Here is a 19,620-nt window from a genome sequence, read left to right on the forward strand (position 1 = left end):
TTGAGCAATAGTTCTGCAGGGGGGTTGCTGCTTTTTCACACATTTTCAGTCTTTAGTCATTCCCTTCAGTTGCTCCATTTACTGTTCACTGAAGCCTCATCAGAAATGGTCTTAGTGGAAGGATGGCTGTCAAGAAGCCATTCTTAAAGAAGGGAAGTGGATGAGATGTGCCAAATTATACAAAAACTGGACTGAAAATCAGTGGCAGCGGGTGTTATGAAGCGATGAATCTAAATTTAAAATTCATGTCGGTGTAAGCCATTTGTAAAGGTGGCTGTAGGTGGAGGTTCTTTCATGGTTTGGACCTGCATTTCATCATTTGATGGAATTATGAATGCAGAAAAGTAAAAGTATGATTAGATTTTGATCCATCATGCAATGCCGTCTACAAAATGCCTGACAGCAGTTTCAGTCATGGATTGGCCTCATCAGAACCCGGACCTCAACAGATACCAGAACAAAGGCAGACAAGAGCCAAAGAAGACCAATGAATGTCCAATTGGTACCAGTTATCGAGCTGTTTTTCATACCATGGGAATGGAGTGATATTTTTCCTCCCAACACTATTTATTTCTATTATCTATTCCTTTTGAAATTTTATGAAAGAAAACAGAATGATCGTGATGTAAAATTTAAAGCTGCACATGAACAGTGAAATAGAAACATGGTTTCTGATTAGAAAGAAAATAATACTACATCAACCTTAATCTACATCTTGCCAGTTGTCTGATATTGCAGAACTGTCACAGGTGGATCTAGAAAGTTTTACATGGGGGGCAAACGAGTGTGAAGAGGTATACACAGGGTGGCAGATACCTCTTCATTAAAGTATGTCAAAATCCCTTATGTGTAAATGGAATCAACAATATATACACAAAAACACCTTAAAACGATTCATTGTATCATGATCTCTTCTTAGAAAACGAATATTTTAGGTATAAATAAAACAAAAACATTTCCCCCAAATAAATACAAAACAAATACAGCATTAAAGGAATAAAAAAGACAACAAATGCAGGAAAAGAGCTTAAATTACTGTTTTATCTAAATCAAATGTCATCTATTTCTTTTAGGAGAGCTTAAGCTTAAAATAGGGGAAGGAGGGATAAATAAGGCTCTACAGCAGGGTGGGCAGTTGACCCCCTTCCCCCTCTGTAGTTCTGGAATAAGCTGTATGGTCACTGCAGCCTCGAGATTCTTGCATAATGTTACCTCTTGTTGGTTTTGGGGGGGGGGGGGTATTTGTTCCTCCTTTAGGTCACGTGGAGGGGTGGGGGGCTGTTTTGCCCGTGTGTGTGAAGCAGATGGAGCTTGGTCTAATATTTTTCCTCTCCTAGACTCTGCTAATGTTCATTTTTCACTACGTCAGTCTCCAAATGCACCTACACTTGTTTACATTTACACACACATATCATTGTGTGGCTTTTTCATGTACCGACTTTGTACTTTTGCACAGTGTTATTGCGATTTACACAGCGGATGAAAGCAACAGTAATGGTTCCCTGAATGCATCATCATGCAAACGCTGCAGTGATGGCTGAGTGACGTCACTCCTCCGTGGGAGAAATCTGATGCTGCAGGTCTTGCACGTGGTCTGTTGTTTACTTCTTCCAGGAACAGTGGAAGTGCAGCCAGACAGGGGGAGGAGGGGGAGTCGGCAAAATTTTGAAACAGCTGTCCTGGATAGGGTTACCGTGGAGAGGGGGGAAAAGACGCGCAGGCTGACGTTAACGTCGGGAAAATGTCGAACTGAATTCTCTGATGTTTCCATCTTCAGAGGCTCCGTAAACAGCGCGATACCTGAACTGTACGTATTTGTTTGGCGTCAGCATGCCGCTTTGCTCTCGCTCTTTGTTCTCCTCTCTGAGGTTCGTTAAAGTTCAAGCGTCCAAAGACCGTCAACAATGCGGTTAAACCGAGTGTAGCTGTGAGCACGCCGTTAAACGCAAACAGTGCAAATGCTGGAGTGATAAAAGTTTGATTGGACTGAAAAAAGAGAAAAGAAAGGGGGACAAAAGTGTACACAAACATGCTGTTTTTACGACAACAAGGGTTTCGGTCTCCAGTTTACGAGTTAAGGGAAACATCTCCCGTTACATATAGACAAATCATTTACATTTCCTTACAATGGCGTTGTTTCTGTAAAAAATACCCCAACAACTGGAATGCTTATGCTTTTCTTTATTCTCATTTTGTTTATGTGCTTATAATGAAGACTAGAATGTTTCAGCTTGGAAGTCTGCTGAGTCAGCTCCATCTAACCTCCAAAGCGTCAGAAGCTGCCCATGGCCAAATCCCAAAGCAGACACCGACAGTACCTGACTTTTTACAAAGCGTGATGTAAGTATTAGGTCAACTTAAACCTGCACTAACCTTAGTCGTACAGTTAGTGTGTGTCAAGTAAAGTACAGGGATACACTGGCAGTGGTAAACCCCCAGGGGCACAGTTTATTTGGGGGGGGGGGGTCACTGGGCCCTAAATGGGGCTTAGAAATGATTGAAGTCCAGATCTGTCTTTTTCTTGATGCATCATATTAAAGGTGTAGCACCTGTACTCTAAGGAGCAGCGGAAGAGTCTACCCTTAAACTAGATCTTGGTCCCATTAGGTAAGAGTGTGGTGGAGAGGTGCTTTTCTACTTTATTTCAGCACAGAGTGCTTTATTGAGGCAGTAAAGTGAAGTGAGTTGCAATACAGTCCAAATCAGAAATTCTAAAAACTGTAAAGGAATTTTATTTTGTACAGCTTCCCTTTTTTTGTAGCAATATAGAAGATTTGTGTTCATAAAACAATGAAATGAAATAAAATAAAATAAGATACTTTAAATTTAAGAGACAGAATAATTCTGTAACATCTGAGAAAAAGTGGCTGTGGTCCTGCCTACCATTACAGGTAATGCATCAACCAAACCCCCAGCTAGCAGTATTGTGGGCAATAAAGCCCATAATCTTTGTTTTGTTTTTTTGGTTAAGTTGGGTAGAGTTGTCCCTTATAACAATCTTTGCCTGTAATTACTGTTCCCCTACCCATCACTGAAATCCATCCTCTGCCCATGCACTTCACTCTGAGCATTGCAGTGTCTTTCACCTCATTGTTCTTGTCCATCGCCTACAACCTGCAACCCTAACACTGGTGTCCACAACCTGTGACAGCACCCAACAGCATAATAGTGGAGATGGAGCAGCTTATGGTGATCTAATATAACCTCTATGGGGGTAGCATTGGTGGAGTTTAAAGGCAAAATGATAATTCTGCTTGCAGCTTGTACCACTGTGCTCAAGTGGAATAACAAAAATATATATTTTTACCATTTACTTCCTCTGTAGGAAACTCACCGGGCTGAAAAAGGAATATGTTTTCTGTAATCTGCGTATCCCCGACCAGCTTCAGACAACCAAAGATGACATCAACCTTGTTATCCTTTCAGGTGGGTATCTGCTGAAGAAATGCATGGAATAATATATGAAAATAATATGCATATGACATAGGGATGTAAGATTTAGCATCTCCATCTAAATGTTTAAGATTATTTAAGCGGACAACAGTTTTTGTAATCGTCTATTTTGCTGCATGCTACGAATTAAATGGCTTTAGGAAGGATAAGTTATATTCTAACAATAACACTAATATTATAAGACTAGTGACAAGGATTAATGTTTCTTGATCTCTTTGCTAAGGTCATGGGATCTTCTGCATAGATGTTAAACCCTGGAGAGGCACAGTGTCTGCTCACAACCAAAACTGGCATGTGCAAGTGAAAGAAGAGGACCAGAACTTTACCAATACGTGCATTGAGCAGATTGAAGATCCACTCAAAGCTATCATGGTAAAAAATTTTTTTAAAAAAGACAAGTTTTATCTGAAATGTTGCAATGGCTCCATGAAAACCTAAATGTCAAACTGTCTGGCACACTTGAGTCCAAGGTCCAACCAATTGTCCAATACACTGTTTTCATCCAAACTGTGGTCGGGTTAAGAGATTCTGAGTCACTATAACAATTTATATGGAAATTTTAAATACAGAAGTGCTTCCTAAACTTCCTAAGTGGGCACTCTTCATTTGAAAGGCCATAATTGTATTCACGGTTTGAGGAGGGTGGGGGTGGGGGGTGGGAATGAAAGCAGGCAGGTGCCTAAACACAGCTGTCACCTTATGTGGCTGGGTCTGTTAGGAGTCATTCATTTCCATTTCTATAGATGCTCAAATTGGACTTGAAGCTTGACAGAACAGTTCAATGGCAAACACACACTGCAATATTGAAACGTGTTCTGCGTGAATTGGATCTATTAACTTCATTAATCTACACAAAACACGACAAATTTGAGGTTACATAATTTCTCTAAATGGGCCCTCTTTGAAATTTAAAAGTACAGTGTGTGATTCAGGTCATTGCAGGAGGAATGTTGAGACATCCTGTGAATGTGAGCGCATGCTAAACTTGATGAGTCTCAGCATTGTTCACGTAAATACTGGAACATTTAATAAGTTAATCGGCTGGCCTTTAAATTCGATAACTGCTGAACATTTTGCTACTTTTCTCCAGGTGTTTTATGCAAAGTGGATATCAGTGTTGGATGAAACAAATCATCTTTTTAACCAAAACGATCCAGGCGTCTGAAAAGGTTTTTATTACTTAGATACTAATAAAGAAAATGAAATAATAAGTATCTACCTAATGTCTGTCTCTTAGACTAAAACAGCAAACTTATGCAGTCATTTGAAGAGGAGTGGAGTGTCTGTGCGCCAAAGTCTCTTCTTCCCCAGAATCATCTTCCTCTCACCAGATTGTGAACTGGATAAGGAGCTGAGGAAGAAGAGGGAGCTGGTCTCCCACAGCCAAATAGAGGACTTCCTCAAATCTTTCAAGGAGGGCTATATTGCCTGGATATCAGATGCGGTGACGCCTTCCTGGATCTCTGGTGAATATGCATTAACACTTCGCTCAGTGTTCCAACACATTGCAAAAAGAACTGATCTATAATAACATGATATATGTCTGTTATTATGTCCTAAAACTTGTGAAAATATCCACTGCTGCCTAAAGTTCTGGTGGAATCAATCGAAAATTTACAGACACTCATCATGGGCATGAATGTCTTGGTAATTTGTACAGCATACATTTATCAATTTTTAATTTATTTAGGATTTTCTCTAATCCATACATGGCCAAAGTATCAATACAGGCCTAATATAAACATATACCCCCACTAATATTTGGTTAACTGTTCCTTAGTAAGTTCCACACCTTTGATTGCCATCAACAAGTGTCTTGCATAATTCTGCCTGGATATATGTTTAAATTCTATCGTCCCGATAACGATATAAATCACAAAAACATTTTCTGTAAATTCTGTGAATCTCGGGCAGCTCGACTTGCGGGAAGTGTTTCCAGCTGCCCGTCAGGTACCTGGAGTCGAGTGTTTTAACCGATGCATGAAACGATACATTTTTGGACATAAGTTGTAACGGCCGCCGTTTTCTTTGTGAGTATTTATTACACGGCGCGCTGCGGGGAAAAGCCTGTTCTTACGTTTGAGTCTAAGGTTTATTTTTTAGCACCTGGCGGCTCTTTTTTGCTTCTCATCCCTAAATAATCTGCTCTTTCACGTGATTCAGTTTATTTTGAAAAGTCTCAACAGGATCTTGAGCTTTATTGTGAAAGGTTTATGTGGAACATAAACAAGCAGACACGCAATCCGTCCTTAGTGTGGTTATATTAAATATAAGAGAAAGAGAGAACTTTAAGAAATTAATATAGCCACTACAGTGACCATCAAAACGGAGAAAAAATATTGCCGTAAACAGTTTATTTTGAGACACCACGAAACAAATGATAGCGTAAAATTAAAGATAGACGTTTTTATATCGTCATCCGATATATATCGTTATATCGAACAGCCCTATCATCCACTTTGTGCAATACACGACTACCACTGGCAGCAAAACAGCCCTAGAGAGTGATGCTACCACCAACAGGATAGTGATGCTAGCATTCTAGCAATTTCTAATTCATGGCAGGCTTGGTGGTTCCTGAGTTGGTCCTGAGCATGGTAACCATTTTCTTCTCATTTGGCAAAGATGTCATACATTTGAATAACTTGTACTTTCATACAGTTGTTTGAGCTGATGGTCTTGGAATCTGCAGTTTACCAATCCCTCCAAGAGACCATCTCAACTTCTGTAACTTTATAGTGCTCCTTAGATCTTCACTGAGTTCCTTCTCCATTGTTCTACGTGTTGATCAATCCAACGAGAGCTGTCAAACATATCCTTTTTATGAGAAAGAGAAACTTAGTTGGCCTTGGCCTTGTCAAGTTAAAAGACATCGTATAATTTTTAGCACTACTTATTAAAATGTTGAAGTAAATGTATGTATAGATTTTAGCCTTTATTTATACTTTTGACCGTGTGTGGATTAGAGGCAATCCAAAATCAATTCACAATTGTGAACCCCTTGTTTTATGAAGATCTATGCTGTGCAATTATTCCAACCTGTAAACAGAACAGTTCAAAGAAATCATTTACGACCCAAATTACCATGACATTCATGGGGTTTTGTAAACTTCTGACTTAAATTTAGCAATAATTATGACTAAATTGGCAAAGGCTCATAAAAAGCCAGTTAAACTTGTGTTTTTCTTGACCTGCAGGTCATCTGTCGTACAGGCAGATGGAATCAGTGCGAGACGTCCTGAGGAGGGTGGGAACGTGGGATTTGGTGCGGCTGCACTGTGGCGAGCAGCTAAAAGGAGACTTCCAGAGCTGCCCGTATATCGCTCTCAACCGCCAGGAGACGGACACCCTCGAGTTTTCCAGTGTCAAGACCCTTTCTGCTGACTCGCTTTGGGCCCTGCTGGGACACGTTCCTCAGGTCAGTCCACTACTGTGGTTCTGATGAACCAGTCACAAACATAAACGCCATTTGTAACTTGGGATCGAATGCTTTGTCCAAATGATAATGTGAAGCATCACGCTCATCATGAACCAGCAGGTGGCAGTAGCACTTTATGACTGCCTCCATCAATTATCCTCTGTTGTTCTGGTAACTGGAAAAACAGGTTTGATTTGTGCTGAAGACCCCCAAAACATGACACCAATTTCACAGTTATTTGAATGCAATTAGGATCATTTCTGTTTAGAAGTATGAGAAAATTACTGTATAAACACAGATGAAGTGATACAGTTTAGCAATTAAGATAAGAAAGTGAACCGTTTTTTTTTTTTGTTTTTTTTCACCACACCACAGAGAGCGGTCTAACTGAGTACAGTGTTCAGCATTTAGATATAAATTAATTTAAATTGTACTGACCAATTTTCCAAACAAATGCTTTTTTCACAAAATGTAAATTTGGTTCTTTTTTTTTTTTTTTTAAACCAGTTCGACCACCTACACTCTTTCTCTCTCAGATCATTTTAATGGACACCCTGGGTGTTATTGAAGCGTTAGGGCAGGTATTTTGTTTGCATCACAGTAATTTGAGCTGATTAAAATTGATTTTATGTTTTGGGTTAATAAGCAGATTTCATTCAGACTCGGTAAATGTTGCCTCTCGGGATGCGATTGGCAAATCTTAGCAGTCACTAGAGCAATGACCGAAAAAGGTGGTTTATATAGAAGTTAAATTGCAATGATGATAGAACGTTAGATTCACACACAAAAAATGTCATTTCGTTACATTTTCTTTTCTTCCAAAAAGCAGGATCGAACCTTTAATTATTTTCACTTGGCAGTGGTGCCTCTTTTCTGCTTGTCAGTTAACTAAATGTTACCTCTTTAAAGACCAGCGAGTGCGACCCAGCTCAGCATCCATTACAGATTCACACCCACCCTCGAACACCCAGACACTCAGCCTGCGATGTCCATGCAAGCCTGCTCAGGCATTAGTTTGCCCCCACCACCACCCAGCACCCCAGACTGTATGTACTCTCCCCCCTCGCCTCCAGCTGCTGTGTATTTGATACATGACCCAGCAGTCATTAGACAGTCTCCAGTGGGCTCTTTTCTTGCCCAGGGGGACACAAAACATGACAAGAAAATATATTATTTTCAAAGAGATATTTGCAAATGGAGGCACAGTGATGCAAACCTCATCCTCATATTAAAAACAAAAAAAAGGAAATTGGAGAATAGATGGTTAATATGCTTTTGTGAAATTGGTTTTATTTCTCTGATCGGTTTCTAGGTGTGTTGATGCAGTCCGCACCGGGGGAAATCGACTTTAATATTTGGAGGTTTTGCCTTTTTAATTCACTGTGTCACCTACTTTGTCTTTAGGAGAGAAAAAAATGCTCTCTGCTCATGTGCAGCAGCTGCCAGGGGAAGTTTGGGGGGGCAGCAAAGAAACCTGATAGCTACCCCCATTTTCAGAGCCTACAAATAATGCATGCTTTTGATTTTTTTTTTTTTTAACTTGTAAACACAGGCTAGAAGATCTCCAACATGACCTACGATTTCTCTCGGGCATCTGTTAGGTTGCATGAAGTGGCACCAGATGCATTCAGAAAGCTGCCATGGAGGCAGTAGGTGTGTATTCTGTGAGCGCAGGCAATTACTCTGCAGAGAATGGGATGTCTACATGCACCAAAGTGGAGAATGATTGAGTGGAGTGGCTGTAATTTATTAATTATGGTCTATATTCTTAGACCACGGTTCTGGCTTCATTCAATTTGTATGGATTGAGGGGTAATTACGGTGTGTGTGTGTGTGTGTGTCTGTGTGTGTTAAGGAGAAAGAAAGAGCTGAAGATCTATTCATGTCATAATTTAAAGTGCAGGTTACTTGTGATATTCATCTTCATATTGTCCCCTCTTCTAATAAGGCCAGTTCATATAATGCAGTTTATTCAAGAGAAGACCCTGATTTAAAAAAAAAAAAAAAAAGTTTCTGACTTGCAGTCAGCCTATACAGAGCATCTATTAATTGCAGAGCTGTGAAGCAACAATTAAGTTCTTTTGAGCGTAACTTGACTACACAGCCCCTCCTAGCTGATTAATAGAGGCAAAGCCGGTAGGTGAAAATCTGCAAATTCACAGACAACATCTTGGCTAACGGAGAATGGTACAAATAATCAGATCTCGGTTGCCGGAGATACATCTCGTCTCCCTGACGAGCTACAGATTCCACACAAATGTAGCTTGTTAATTTAACTCCACCATGACATTCCTCTCCATTTGGCCATCTCCCAGGCTGCACGCGTCACGGGCCTGTAATGGACAGCTGGTGCACTTGGTGCTTAGCACAGAAAAGGCAGAGAGGGTAGACATCAACTGCTTTGTGTGATAATGAATGGAGGCACACAAAAGGCCAGGAGCAGGCCATTTACAAAGCCTGCAAATTCTGCTGTCTAAATAGATAATATTGTCAGCCACTGTGTCTTTTGGGGTTTCTTTTACTGTAGTGAAAAAAACAGCATTCACCCCTTTGAGGTAAATATATGCCTTCCCCATTACTCTTACTTTCAAATATTTATGATAATCATTAGAAACCATATTCTATGTGTTCTGTGTGAGCATGGCTATAACTCCACTTATCAAAGGATCTGTTTCACTAAAAGAAAAAAGAAGAAAGAAGACAACTGTAGTTTTTTTTTCAGTTATGCAAAATTAAACAAAGCACACTTTAAAGTTGTGTCACTGAGACTACAATTTAGGCGCTAATTTCAGATTCATAGCTCACTTATTTCATTGCGTACCCAACAAGCCTGTAGGGACGCAGTGCGTAGGATGATATCTCCATTGTGGAAAAGTTTTCAAAGAAAAGTTTTTAGATTGATTTTTTTTCTAGAAAGAAAGATCTATTGGTTGCATTGCATTTCCCCAGCAGAGATGAAAATTATGTGGACACTACCATGATGTTCAGATTTCTGTAATTGGAGGATCGCTCTCGAAAGGAAACTGGAATTGGAAATAATTCGCGCCAAAGAGCGTGTAGGAAGCTACGGAGGAAAAATAACCATGCAATTACGCATGAGAAGAGTGCTGCAGAATCACAAGTGTCTGTAACGAACTAGTGAAGACACCGGCACTTATACAGTGGAAGGCAATGATAAAAGCTGCCTTGTAATAGCATGTGATTAAACTTAGTAAAAAAAAAGAAAAAAAAATCTATTTTTTCACTCGAGCACTGAACCGCAGTGAAGAGTCCCGTGGAGAGATTCTGCATCTGTCAATTTGAAGATGACTCAATGTGTTTCCTCCAAATTCATCACCCAGCATGCAGTTCCAGTCATTTTAGAGGGCTCTTCAAGTGCTCTTTTGTTAATTTAGTTAAACATGAAACGTTAGAGTTCATGTTTTACACATTCCTACTTAACACAGGTGGAGTTTGAGTTTCACTAAATTTGAATACATGTTTAAGATTAAGCTCCAAGCCATTATTATTCATTAGCAAATAATTTCCGTGAATGTGGAATGAGCCCGGGTTTGCAGGGCACTGTGGGTAATAATATCTGCTCTACTGCATGCATATATATAGAATATTGTTAATTTGTATACTTTGTCTAGAAAATACAGCGCGTGCATTAATAGGGTTTTGTAATATGGTTGCAGTAACAGGATTTTCTTTTTAAATATGTTAGCACCATTAATATGAAGTTCCATGCAGTGAACTGTATTTCAGGGCGATTCTTCACTCAGTTCAAATATCCGAATGTTCAGCTATGTAAAATGTTCACTTGAACATTTTCAACATTCAAATGTTGAATTGAAAGCATAATAAATATTGCATAGGTACATTTTAAAAAATTAGAAGATCGAAACTCTGTCTTTGATTCTTTTGCAAGATAAATAAAGAATTAGAATGAATTTTTTTCCCTTTTTTGTGCAGTTTTACAATTAAACAACAACAAAAATAAAGTATTTTGAAATGAAAATCATTAGCTATGTCCCTTACTATATGATTCTGTGATCACCTGTGAAACCATTATTGAATTGTTGCACAATCCTTTGTCATAGCACATTTAATAAGACCATGTAAGCTTCATAGATATCTTTTTTTCCCCCAGTTCTGTGACATTATCTAATTTGGCATTAAATGCTGGTTTTAGTATTTAAAAGAAACTTTTCTGCGGTCATTGGCCAACATGTTCATTTTTATCCCTGTAGGCTCAGTTATTTGTTTTATGGATTCAGGATATTAGAGTGATCCCCGCAGCATAGGTGCTAAGATATGATCAATAGGGATTCATGAATAATGAAGAGGCCGAGTGGAGCAGAGGCACTTAATTACAGCTTCGAAAGCCATTCTCGTTAATTGAGGAGAATAAAGGTGCTGAAGTGGCTTAAACGGCAAAAACTGTAATTTTTTTAAATTATTAAAAAAAAAATTTTTGTCACTTTTCTTTTTTTAAATTACAGCAAGCCTCTACCTGAAAGCCAGATGGATCCAAGTTCTCACCTTTGTTTTCAAATAGATACATTTGTATTTTATATTTAGTTTATTTTTGTTCTCAGGCTTTCTTTGACCATTTGTGAGCAGACTCTCATTCTTTTAATGTAAATGCTAATATGCTGCATATCCAGACAGTGTGTGACTGCTGTGCACTGCAGATACAGTATATAATTGACAGCCCTGCCATCTGTTACAGTTATGTGAAATTATGGATAAACTAGTTAACAGACACTTTGGCCCATTGTCTGTTGTTTTGATAATCACCCTTAATAACGGACGGCATCAATATGGTCTTTAAACCTGATTTGGGAGTTAATGGAGTCAGATGGGGGCAGTCAGTGTATGCTCTGGGGGTAATGCTGTTAGAGATGTTCGTAAAGAGCAAATTAAATCAGTCATAGATTGTGCCCTCTCAAGTCAGCCAGACAACCAGACCTATTGAGGAGAAAAAGGAGGGGGATTCATATTTTAACCTCTCGCAGAAAATGCACTTATGTGGATGGAAATACAGTCAGAGCTGGGTGACTGCATGCAAATGGTTATTGCCCAGCCTAATGGCTTCCTGTTAGCTGAGGCAGGTTGGAAGGGGAGTCATATCTAATCGGAACTTAACCGGGCATTTTTTAAAAATATATATAATTTATTTATTTCTTTTTGTGGCCTCAGACGAGCACAGTGATTAACATGGACAGTAATGTCACCACCTCTATCTTAATGGATAGGGTTGGGAGTCAAATAGAAACTCGTGATATGATTCAGTACGTTACCCAAGATAACATTGGTATCACAGTACAGCCATTCCAAGATTCATATAAATGAAAGGAAAAAAAACAACAAAATACAGAATTTAAATGTTTAAATTAATTGATATTCACTTTATGTCTCTAGCTCTCTGATTTGCTCTGATACGTTTCATGGTATAGATTCAACAAGGTGCTGGAAACATTCCTCAGATGTTTTGATCCATATTGAAATGATAGCAGCACACAGTAGCTGCAGATTTTTCTGCTTGCACAACTATGATGCAAATCTTCTGTTCCACCATATCCCAAAGGTGCTCTATTGGACAAAGGTCTGGTGACTGTGCAGGCCCTTCAGTGAACTCACTGTAATGTTCAAGAAACTAGTTTGGGAGAGGTTTGTGACATGGTGCATCATCATTATGGAAGAAGTAACCATCAGAAGATGGGTCAGCAACAGTACTCGAGTAAGATGTGACATTTAAATGATGCTCAGTTGATACTATGGGCTCAAAAAGGTATTCTCAAAAGAATATCCCCCAACCCATTATACTGCCACTGTCAGCCTGAATTGTAGATGGACTAATGCTTTCATTTTGCCAAATTCTAGCCCTCTATTCAAAGCTCTCTTTCCTAGCGGTTCATGTCCCGCTCATGAAGGATCTGGTGTTTTGCACGCCTTCCTCCACTTCTTCCTATCCAGAGCGTCTTCTGGTGTGACATTCGCAGCCTTCATATCATTTTTGATTCGGTCCATCCAGAGCTTTTTTTTTGGTCTTCCTCTTGGCCTGTTACCGGTCTAATCGTTGGGCTGTTTTAGCGATGGAGTTCTCATCGCTAGGGACTACGTGGCCGTACCATCGGAGCCTCGACTCTCGCATCTTGTCCGTGATTGCCACTTCCCATCGTTTCTTGACGTCTTCGTTCACTCATTCATCACTAACATTTTTCCAATCTTCTACTGCCCAGTTTTGGTGAGCCTGTGCAAACGGTAGCCTCAGTTTCCTGTCCTTAACTGATAGGAGTGACACCAGGTTGTGGTCTTCTGCTACTCTTACCCATTAGCTTTGAGGTTTTAAATGTTGTGTCATCAGAGATGTTCTTCTATGTGCTTTGATTGTAACAAGTGGTTATATGGCAGTCTGGCCATTCTCCCCTGATGTCTGGTATCAACACAGCCATTCCTGATGCCCGTTTTGACCATTTGCAGGTCATCTTGACCATGTCTACACGCTTAAATGCATTGCTGTAGTGTGACTGGCTGATTAGCTGTTTGCATTAATAAGCAGTTTAACAGGTGAATTTAACTCAGTGGGTGAATGTATTGTAGAGATAGAGATTGGACTCAGAATATGGGATGCTGTTTACATTTCTTTTCTTTTTTCTTTTTTTTAATATCTTGTAACCTCAAAAAATTAGCAGGTAAAAACAAAATCTATTATGTATTAAATTAGAATAAAGCTGGCTTATTTAATTTAGCCGCTTCTATGGGGGGGGGACGACACTTTTGGCTGATTGTTAATCAGATTCTGTTTTGTGTCTTAATGGAAAATCATTGAGTCAGATCATCAAGATCATGACTTGAGTTGAATCAAATTACCGCTGGTAGTCACTCACTCAACAGATTGTTAATATATTCACCTTCTGAGCCAAACCACACAGTGCTTACCTAATTGCCTTGCAAACCATTTTTGGTCCATTTCCATGACATTTGGCCCATCGACAAAGAGGTTTGGTGCACCAAAGGTGTGTTACTCAGTGTCCTCCCCCCCCCCCTGTCCGTGTCTAGTGAGACACGAAGTGGAACAAAGAGCCCGTCGTCTGAAGCTGGTGTGGCTTTACGCTCACTCTGAGTTCACCTGAAACACTGCACCATGGCTCCAGGTAACAGCCTCTGCTGACTGATACACCGCTGGGATTCTTTGACTTTATCAGGGGAAGAATCTGAACTTTGTGAATGGCAATACATGCAGGTGGTGACATGTCCCTACCCAATTACACAGTTCCTCGGATTTGTCATACCTGTCAGACCTTAATGACCAGTAAATACATTTATACAGAAATAATTCTGTAGTCACAATTAAACATCATTGATTCGTGTTGGTTTTATTAGCAGAAGTGATTTAGGATGCCTGAACGGTCTTTAAAAGAACTAGCTCTGAATCTGTACCGTGGAGATCCCTGCAGATGGGAGATAAGGAAACCACTGGAGATGTCTATCAGCAATTTGCATGGAGAAGTTTTCAGAGAATGAGTTGTCTTGTTGAGTATAAGAGGTTAAAAGGTGAACAGTGAACCAGACATAGGATTTATGACTAGTAGCAGACGGTAAATAAGAAGAATGAGTTTGTCTTGTTGAAATGTGAGGAGTGATGTCATTCACATGGCTTCTGCGACACTGAAAGTGAGAGGGAGATCAGGGTAGACACCGTTAGGTGAGCTCTCAGCCCTTTGTGTGACACCCAGCCTTAGCCCCAAGGGTCTTGTTCTTTCCATGAAATGCACCATTTTGGCCTGCTGGTGCTTGAAGTAGCGATGGTTCCCTTACAATTGTGAACAAATCACAGAAAAACCCAATACCTAATTTTAGTGACTTTAAAGTGTTCGTTTTGGCTTATTGGAGAGTGTGTCGCCGTGACACGTTGCAATACATCTTAAGTGTCGGATAGAGATTGCACTTTAAATGACATTTTGGTTTCTATCAGCAGCTACTTTACTTTTTTTTCCTTCTGCTGCAAGTCAGATACAGCATGATCTTTTACTCTTTAACACACCCTCCCATTCACTTGAGGGATAACATGCAGTGACAGTTCCTGTACCTGGCACGTGGTCCGTGCTGAGCAACATCTGGCAGGCAGCTTGTCTAGACCACACAGAAACTTGTTTTGCTCTTTTGTATTTGAAATCTGTAGCTTACCTACTTGGTAACTATTGTTTGGCGGATGATGCCGCAGAAATGGACGATGATGAATTTAAATGGCTGTAAATTAAATTTGACACAATTCATCTCTACGCTAACATTCTCAGACAGGATTTATGTATACTCCAAAGCAACCACGGGCAGCAAATTAGCATGGTTGTTACTGTAAATATGTTTCTTAATATAATTTGCAGGATTGTTCTGCGGCGGGTTTTATAGCTTCCCTGCTTCAGTGTGGGTTTTATATTGTCTGCCTCTTGTGCACTACAAGTATGGAAGTACTCAACTTTGGCTCCATTAAATCAGCTAATTGCTGATTATGAACTATTGCGCTGCGCTGTGATTTGTTAGAATAATTCCTTTCTGATGTCTTTGTCTCGGTTTGTGTGCCTCTCTGCCACCAGCTGTCATTAAGCTATTTTTTCATGTATCCCAAATTAATAGACACTCACTCACTCTGAAGTGTCTGATGCTATTGTAGCAGAAGCCACATGGCATTTGGCCAAGGCTGCAATATAAGATGCAATTGTTTAGCTTTTTTTCATCTTTATCCCTGTTTTAATGCACAGTAATAAGTAAGTAAATGCTGGAAAGATGTGTGTCTGAAATCGCAGTGGCCTTTGTTGTAGATAATTAGGTTAGCAGCAAGAGTGTGCAGGTGTTGAGGGTGTACTGTGTGCTCATGTTGTGTTATCGACTTGCTCATATTCGTAGGCTGTCAGGGGTGTCGCACTTTCCATCAGCCCCAAAGCTCACCAACCTCTTCACTATTAAAATGATCACTTTCAATAGCAGACAAAGGAAAGAGGGAACATATCTAGTGCAGGGTATTTTCCCCACCTCTAATGCTTATCTGCCTTTTGATGTCGGCGTAATAAAAGGCCTATTGGGCTTTCACAATGACCTGCAAAATGGACAAGGGCCGATATACTGGGCTCTGACTGTCGCTACCATTAACTAAAAGGCCCAGACATTATGGAGAGCCGGGGATGAAAGTACATGGAAAAAAAAATAATAATTGAAAAATTGCCTAATGCTAAAGTGAAAGAAAATGGAACTGTGAAAAGGCACTGTAATATTCTGTTATCCCCGGTAAATGCAGCCAAACAAGAGATGCAGCAAGGCATTCTTTTTGAAATGGATGTGGTTCAATTACCTGCATGTCTAAATCTAGTTAAGGCTTCCATTGTCGGGCTCGAAACATAACAGGCAGTTTTTGTAGTGTTAAAGCGTATTATGCCCTACAACCTACATAGAATCAAGAGAGGTATGACTCCATTCAAGATGCGGAGGGAATTAAAATTCACAGTGAGACCGAGGTTAATTTATTATTTAGTCTGTTTCGGGCTACCATTTGGATCACTGTTCTAACAGAGTTCGAGCTCAATATTCGAACAAGCTTGAAAAGAACGTTTCTATGTTTTAAGGAGTATTGAAGGATTAGCATCCAATAGAAGCAGAATCTGGTTTGTTTTACTGTGTAAAACAGTTGACCTAATTCAGACTAGACTAGGCCATGCAGACGGGCATTATATTGATGAACAAAACTAGCAGACTGGCAAATATTTTACTAGTTTTACCTTTTCTTATATAATTTATAATTTCTTTGATATTATGTATTATTTATATATTCAGTTATAAGACACACAAAACCCAACCTGTAAACCTTGAGTTTGATGTTTAAGTAAATGCCTTAATGTTGGTGTTGTCTGTGATAATCTAAAAAAAGAAAAACATGTGCCTTTACCCTGTAATTTAAAAAAAGATAGTAATATAGTGCATGTATTATTTTGTTTGGTCAATAATTTAAGATCCCAGTTGTAATACACATTGTACACATCTTACCTGAAATGTACCTGCCCACTGATCAGTTAACCTCAAACTGCTGACTTCATAGTAAATAACTGAACGTCTATATTTAAATCTGTTCTGTATATAATACATGAAAAATTAACAACTACAAAAAATGTCAAATTAAAAATACAGTTTTACAATTTATAACATTTTAAAATTTACATGGGGTCATGCAGTCTTGGTGGTCGTCAGGAACGCCTTCTACTTTACCATAATTAATCATCATCTGTTGAGCTATATGTCTGTGATATCCAAGAACTTTATTTCTAATTCCACATTCCATATTTAGAGGTAAGTCAGATACAGATTTCGGTATTATAATACATCTTTAAAAAAACAAAACATAGATGGTAATAATCGCTGTATGCGTGTCAGTGTTGGCGCAAGGTTTCATTCAAGATTGGCCCAGCAGTTAAGGATGGGAGGAGATGGGGTGCATACAGATATATATGCATACGCTACAATTATTTTAGTAAGGTTTACATATTATAAATTGATTCTATAGTGTTGTGGTTTACACATTCAATTGCCAAGTCGCTGGTTTTATTCTAGCGCAAGACATAAATCCCTTTTTGGGTCGTGGCATCTGCCGTTAAAACTCATATGCAGAGACACCCATTGTAACAAGGAGCAGGTGAAAGTACCTTCATTCAACATTGTTATAAACTGATACAGTGATAACAAAAGAAACTGTAGATTTTCCAGCCATGAAAAACATCATTACCTGAAGTACTACTTTAGTACGTTGCAGGTGTGATGCATCTAAATATATACCAGTACCTTCTACTTCAGTTTTATAGAGAGCTTAAAAGACAACAGCTGAAAAACCTCATTCAAAATGCAATTCACTGCATCAGTAACTTAAAATCCAACAGTGGAACAGACTTTCTTTCTGAGTTATATGTTGTAGATGGTATTGGAAATTAAATTAATCTGGAAGTGACTTTATGATTCGGCTCTATACAAATTCATATAGTTATCATGTAGATCATCTTGATGTCTAAAAAAAACCTCCCAAGTATAGTTTATTTTTATCCTATTATTCCTTAGAATACCAACGAAGTATAATAGATTGCCAAATCTAGACTTCTGGGGAAAGTTGACCTCAAGGTAAACAAAGATGTTTACTTTCTACACCAATAAAATAAGTCTTTTTTTCCACCGGGCAGAATGACTTTCTCCCCCCCACCCCACCACCACCACGTAGGTTGTATACACGGTCCTAAAACCAAGAAATATCCAACAAAATTTCTAATTATTTCTCTCTTTGGCACTTTGCAGGTAACCGTTAAAATGTATAAGCGTGGATCTAACAGCTGGCTGGGGAAGTCCCTGAATGCCACCACCACCATCCCCTCCAACACCTCTGTGATCTTCAGGATCAGCGGCGAAGAATCAGATGCTAAAATCCCAGCAAACGCCATTCACAGCATCACGCTCAGCATATGACTGTGTGGAGATAATACAAACAGGATCGCCATCGCAACATGGCACTGAAGAAGCAAGGGGAAGAAAAATTGCTTACTTGTGTGTAGCATTTTTTAAAAACTGAGTGCATTTTAACATGCAGTGATTGTACTTTGCAATATTGTAGGACTTCCAGATGTTTTTATGTGCGCATTTATCGGGGAAAAAAGGAAAAAGAAAAAAGGTCCCATTTGCCAATTTCCCTGATTCTCCTTAGTGACAATATTATGTTAATATAGATGGTTTCAGACAATTAGCACGATTAGCTTTCTCTTGTTTTGAATTTCTAGAGCTGGCCCACACTTTACACTAGCCATTAATTAATCATTATGCAAGCTGATTGTGTCACACCGATTTAGGACTGAAGTGTTTAATGTGTTAATTGTGGCGGTTAAAAACCGGTGGCCTCTGGCACGTCGAGGGCCGAGGATGTAACTGCCTCTGTGGGTTTAATCGGAAGTTATTTACGGTCTGTTTAGACAGTGGAACTGTAAGGTGCTTTATTAATATGCTCCACCGCACGGAGGAGATGATAACTATTCAAGAGCACACAGGCACAGCAACCAGCACCATTCATAACTGTGTCTGAGTCACTTTCCATCAGTTGCCCAGGCTTCCACAGCTGCGCTAACAGCTAGCAATTGCATTTACTGGGCCTGGCAGTGGTCATAATGAAGTTATTCCCAACAGGATATCAGTGCCTTTAGCTAACAGCTCTCTCTGTTGATGGTATCTTTCTGTATGGCATGTCTACCTGAAACATCATTACACTGTACTCAAGCTACTTGCTTTTTCAAATGTCTGTTTACTGGTTTACCTGAGGGGTAGATCATCTGTAGTTTTAAAGCCATCACTCAGTTGTTTACATTGGTTGCTGCACATTTTTGAGACTGGTTGTTTTGTGGTTTGAGTCAACATTGCTTGAAATTATAGGTGTTTTCATGAATTTATTGCCTATACATATTTAAACCTACATAGTCCTCAGGAACTGTTTTCTCCAAAGCACTTGACAAACAATATTTGCAATATCAGATGGTCTGGTATGGGAAGGACTTCAAGGAAATATCTGATAAGTGGTGGGTGCATGCACGTTTTACTGTAATTTCATTATACATTGAACCATGCTTCTCAGTTGATTTATTCAGGCATGCTTGCTTGATTCATTGGTGTGTGGGGTTTTTAGGTCATTGAGTTATCAAGTGTTATCAAATGTTTGTACCACGTGTTGTTGTAATAAAGAGATGTGATTA

At 39.3% G+C, this 19,620-nt stretch overlaps 1 protein-coding gene across 2 annotated transcripts; it reads left to right on the forward strand.

The window, feature by feature from the left end:
• Positions 1 to 1,545: 1,545 nt before the first annotated feature.
• LOC309713205 (uncharacterized protein) lies at positions 1,546 to 19,620 on the forward strand. 2 transcript variants are annotated; one of them, XM_082544610.1, is made up of 7 exons: positions 1,546 to 1,807; positions 2,221 to 2,340; positions 3,326 to 3,426; positions 3,677 to 3,825; positions 4,691 to 4,919; positions 6,651 to 6,871; positions 18,185 to 19,620. In XM_082544610.1, exons 1-7 carry the CDS (start codon positions 1,572 to 1,574, stop codon positions 18,350 to 18,352), a joined length of 1,224 nt encoding a protein of 407 aa, XP_082400736.1. In that variant the 5' UTR covers positions 1,546 to 1,571; the 3' UTR covers positions 18,353 to 19,620. The 2 variants fall into 2 exon arrangements, with proteins under 2 accessions (XP_082400736.1, XP_082400737.1); XM_082544611.1 differs by having other exon boundaries at positions 1,704 to 1,807; positions 2,216 to 2,340.

This window comes from Aulonocara stuartgranti (genome assembly GCF_965226115.1).
Source record: "Aulonocara stuartgranti genome assembly, chromosome: 8".
Classification (NCBI taxonomy): Eukaryota; Metazoa; Chordata; class Actinopteri; order Cichliformes; family Cichlidae; genus Aulonocara; species Aulonocara stuartgranti.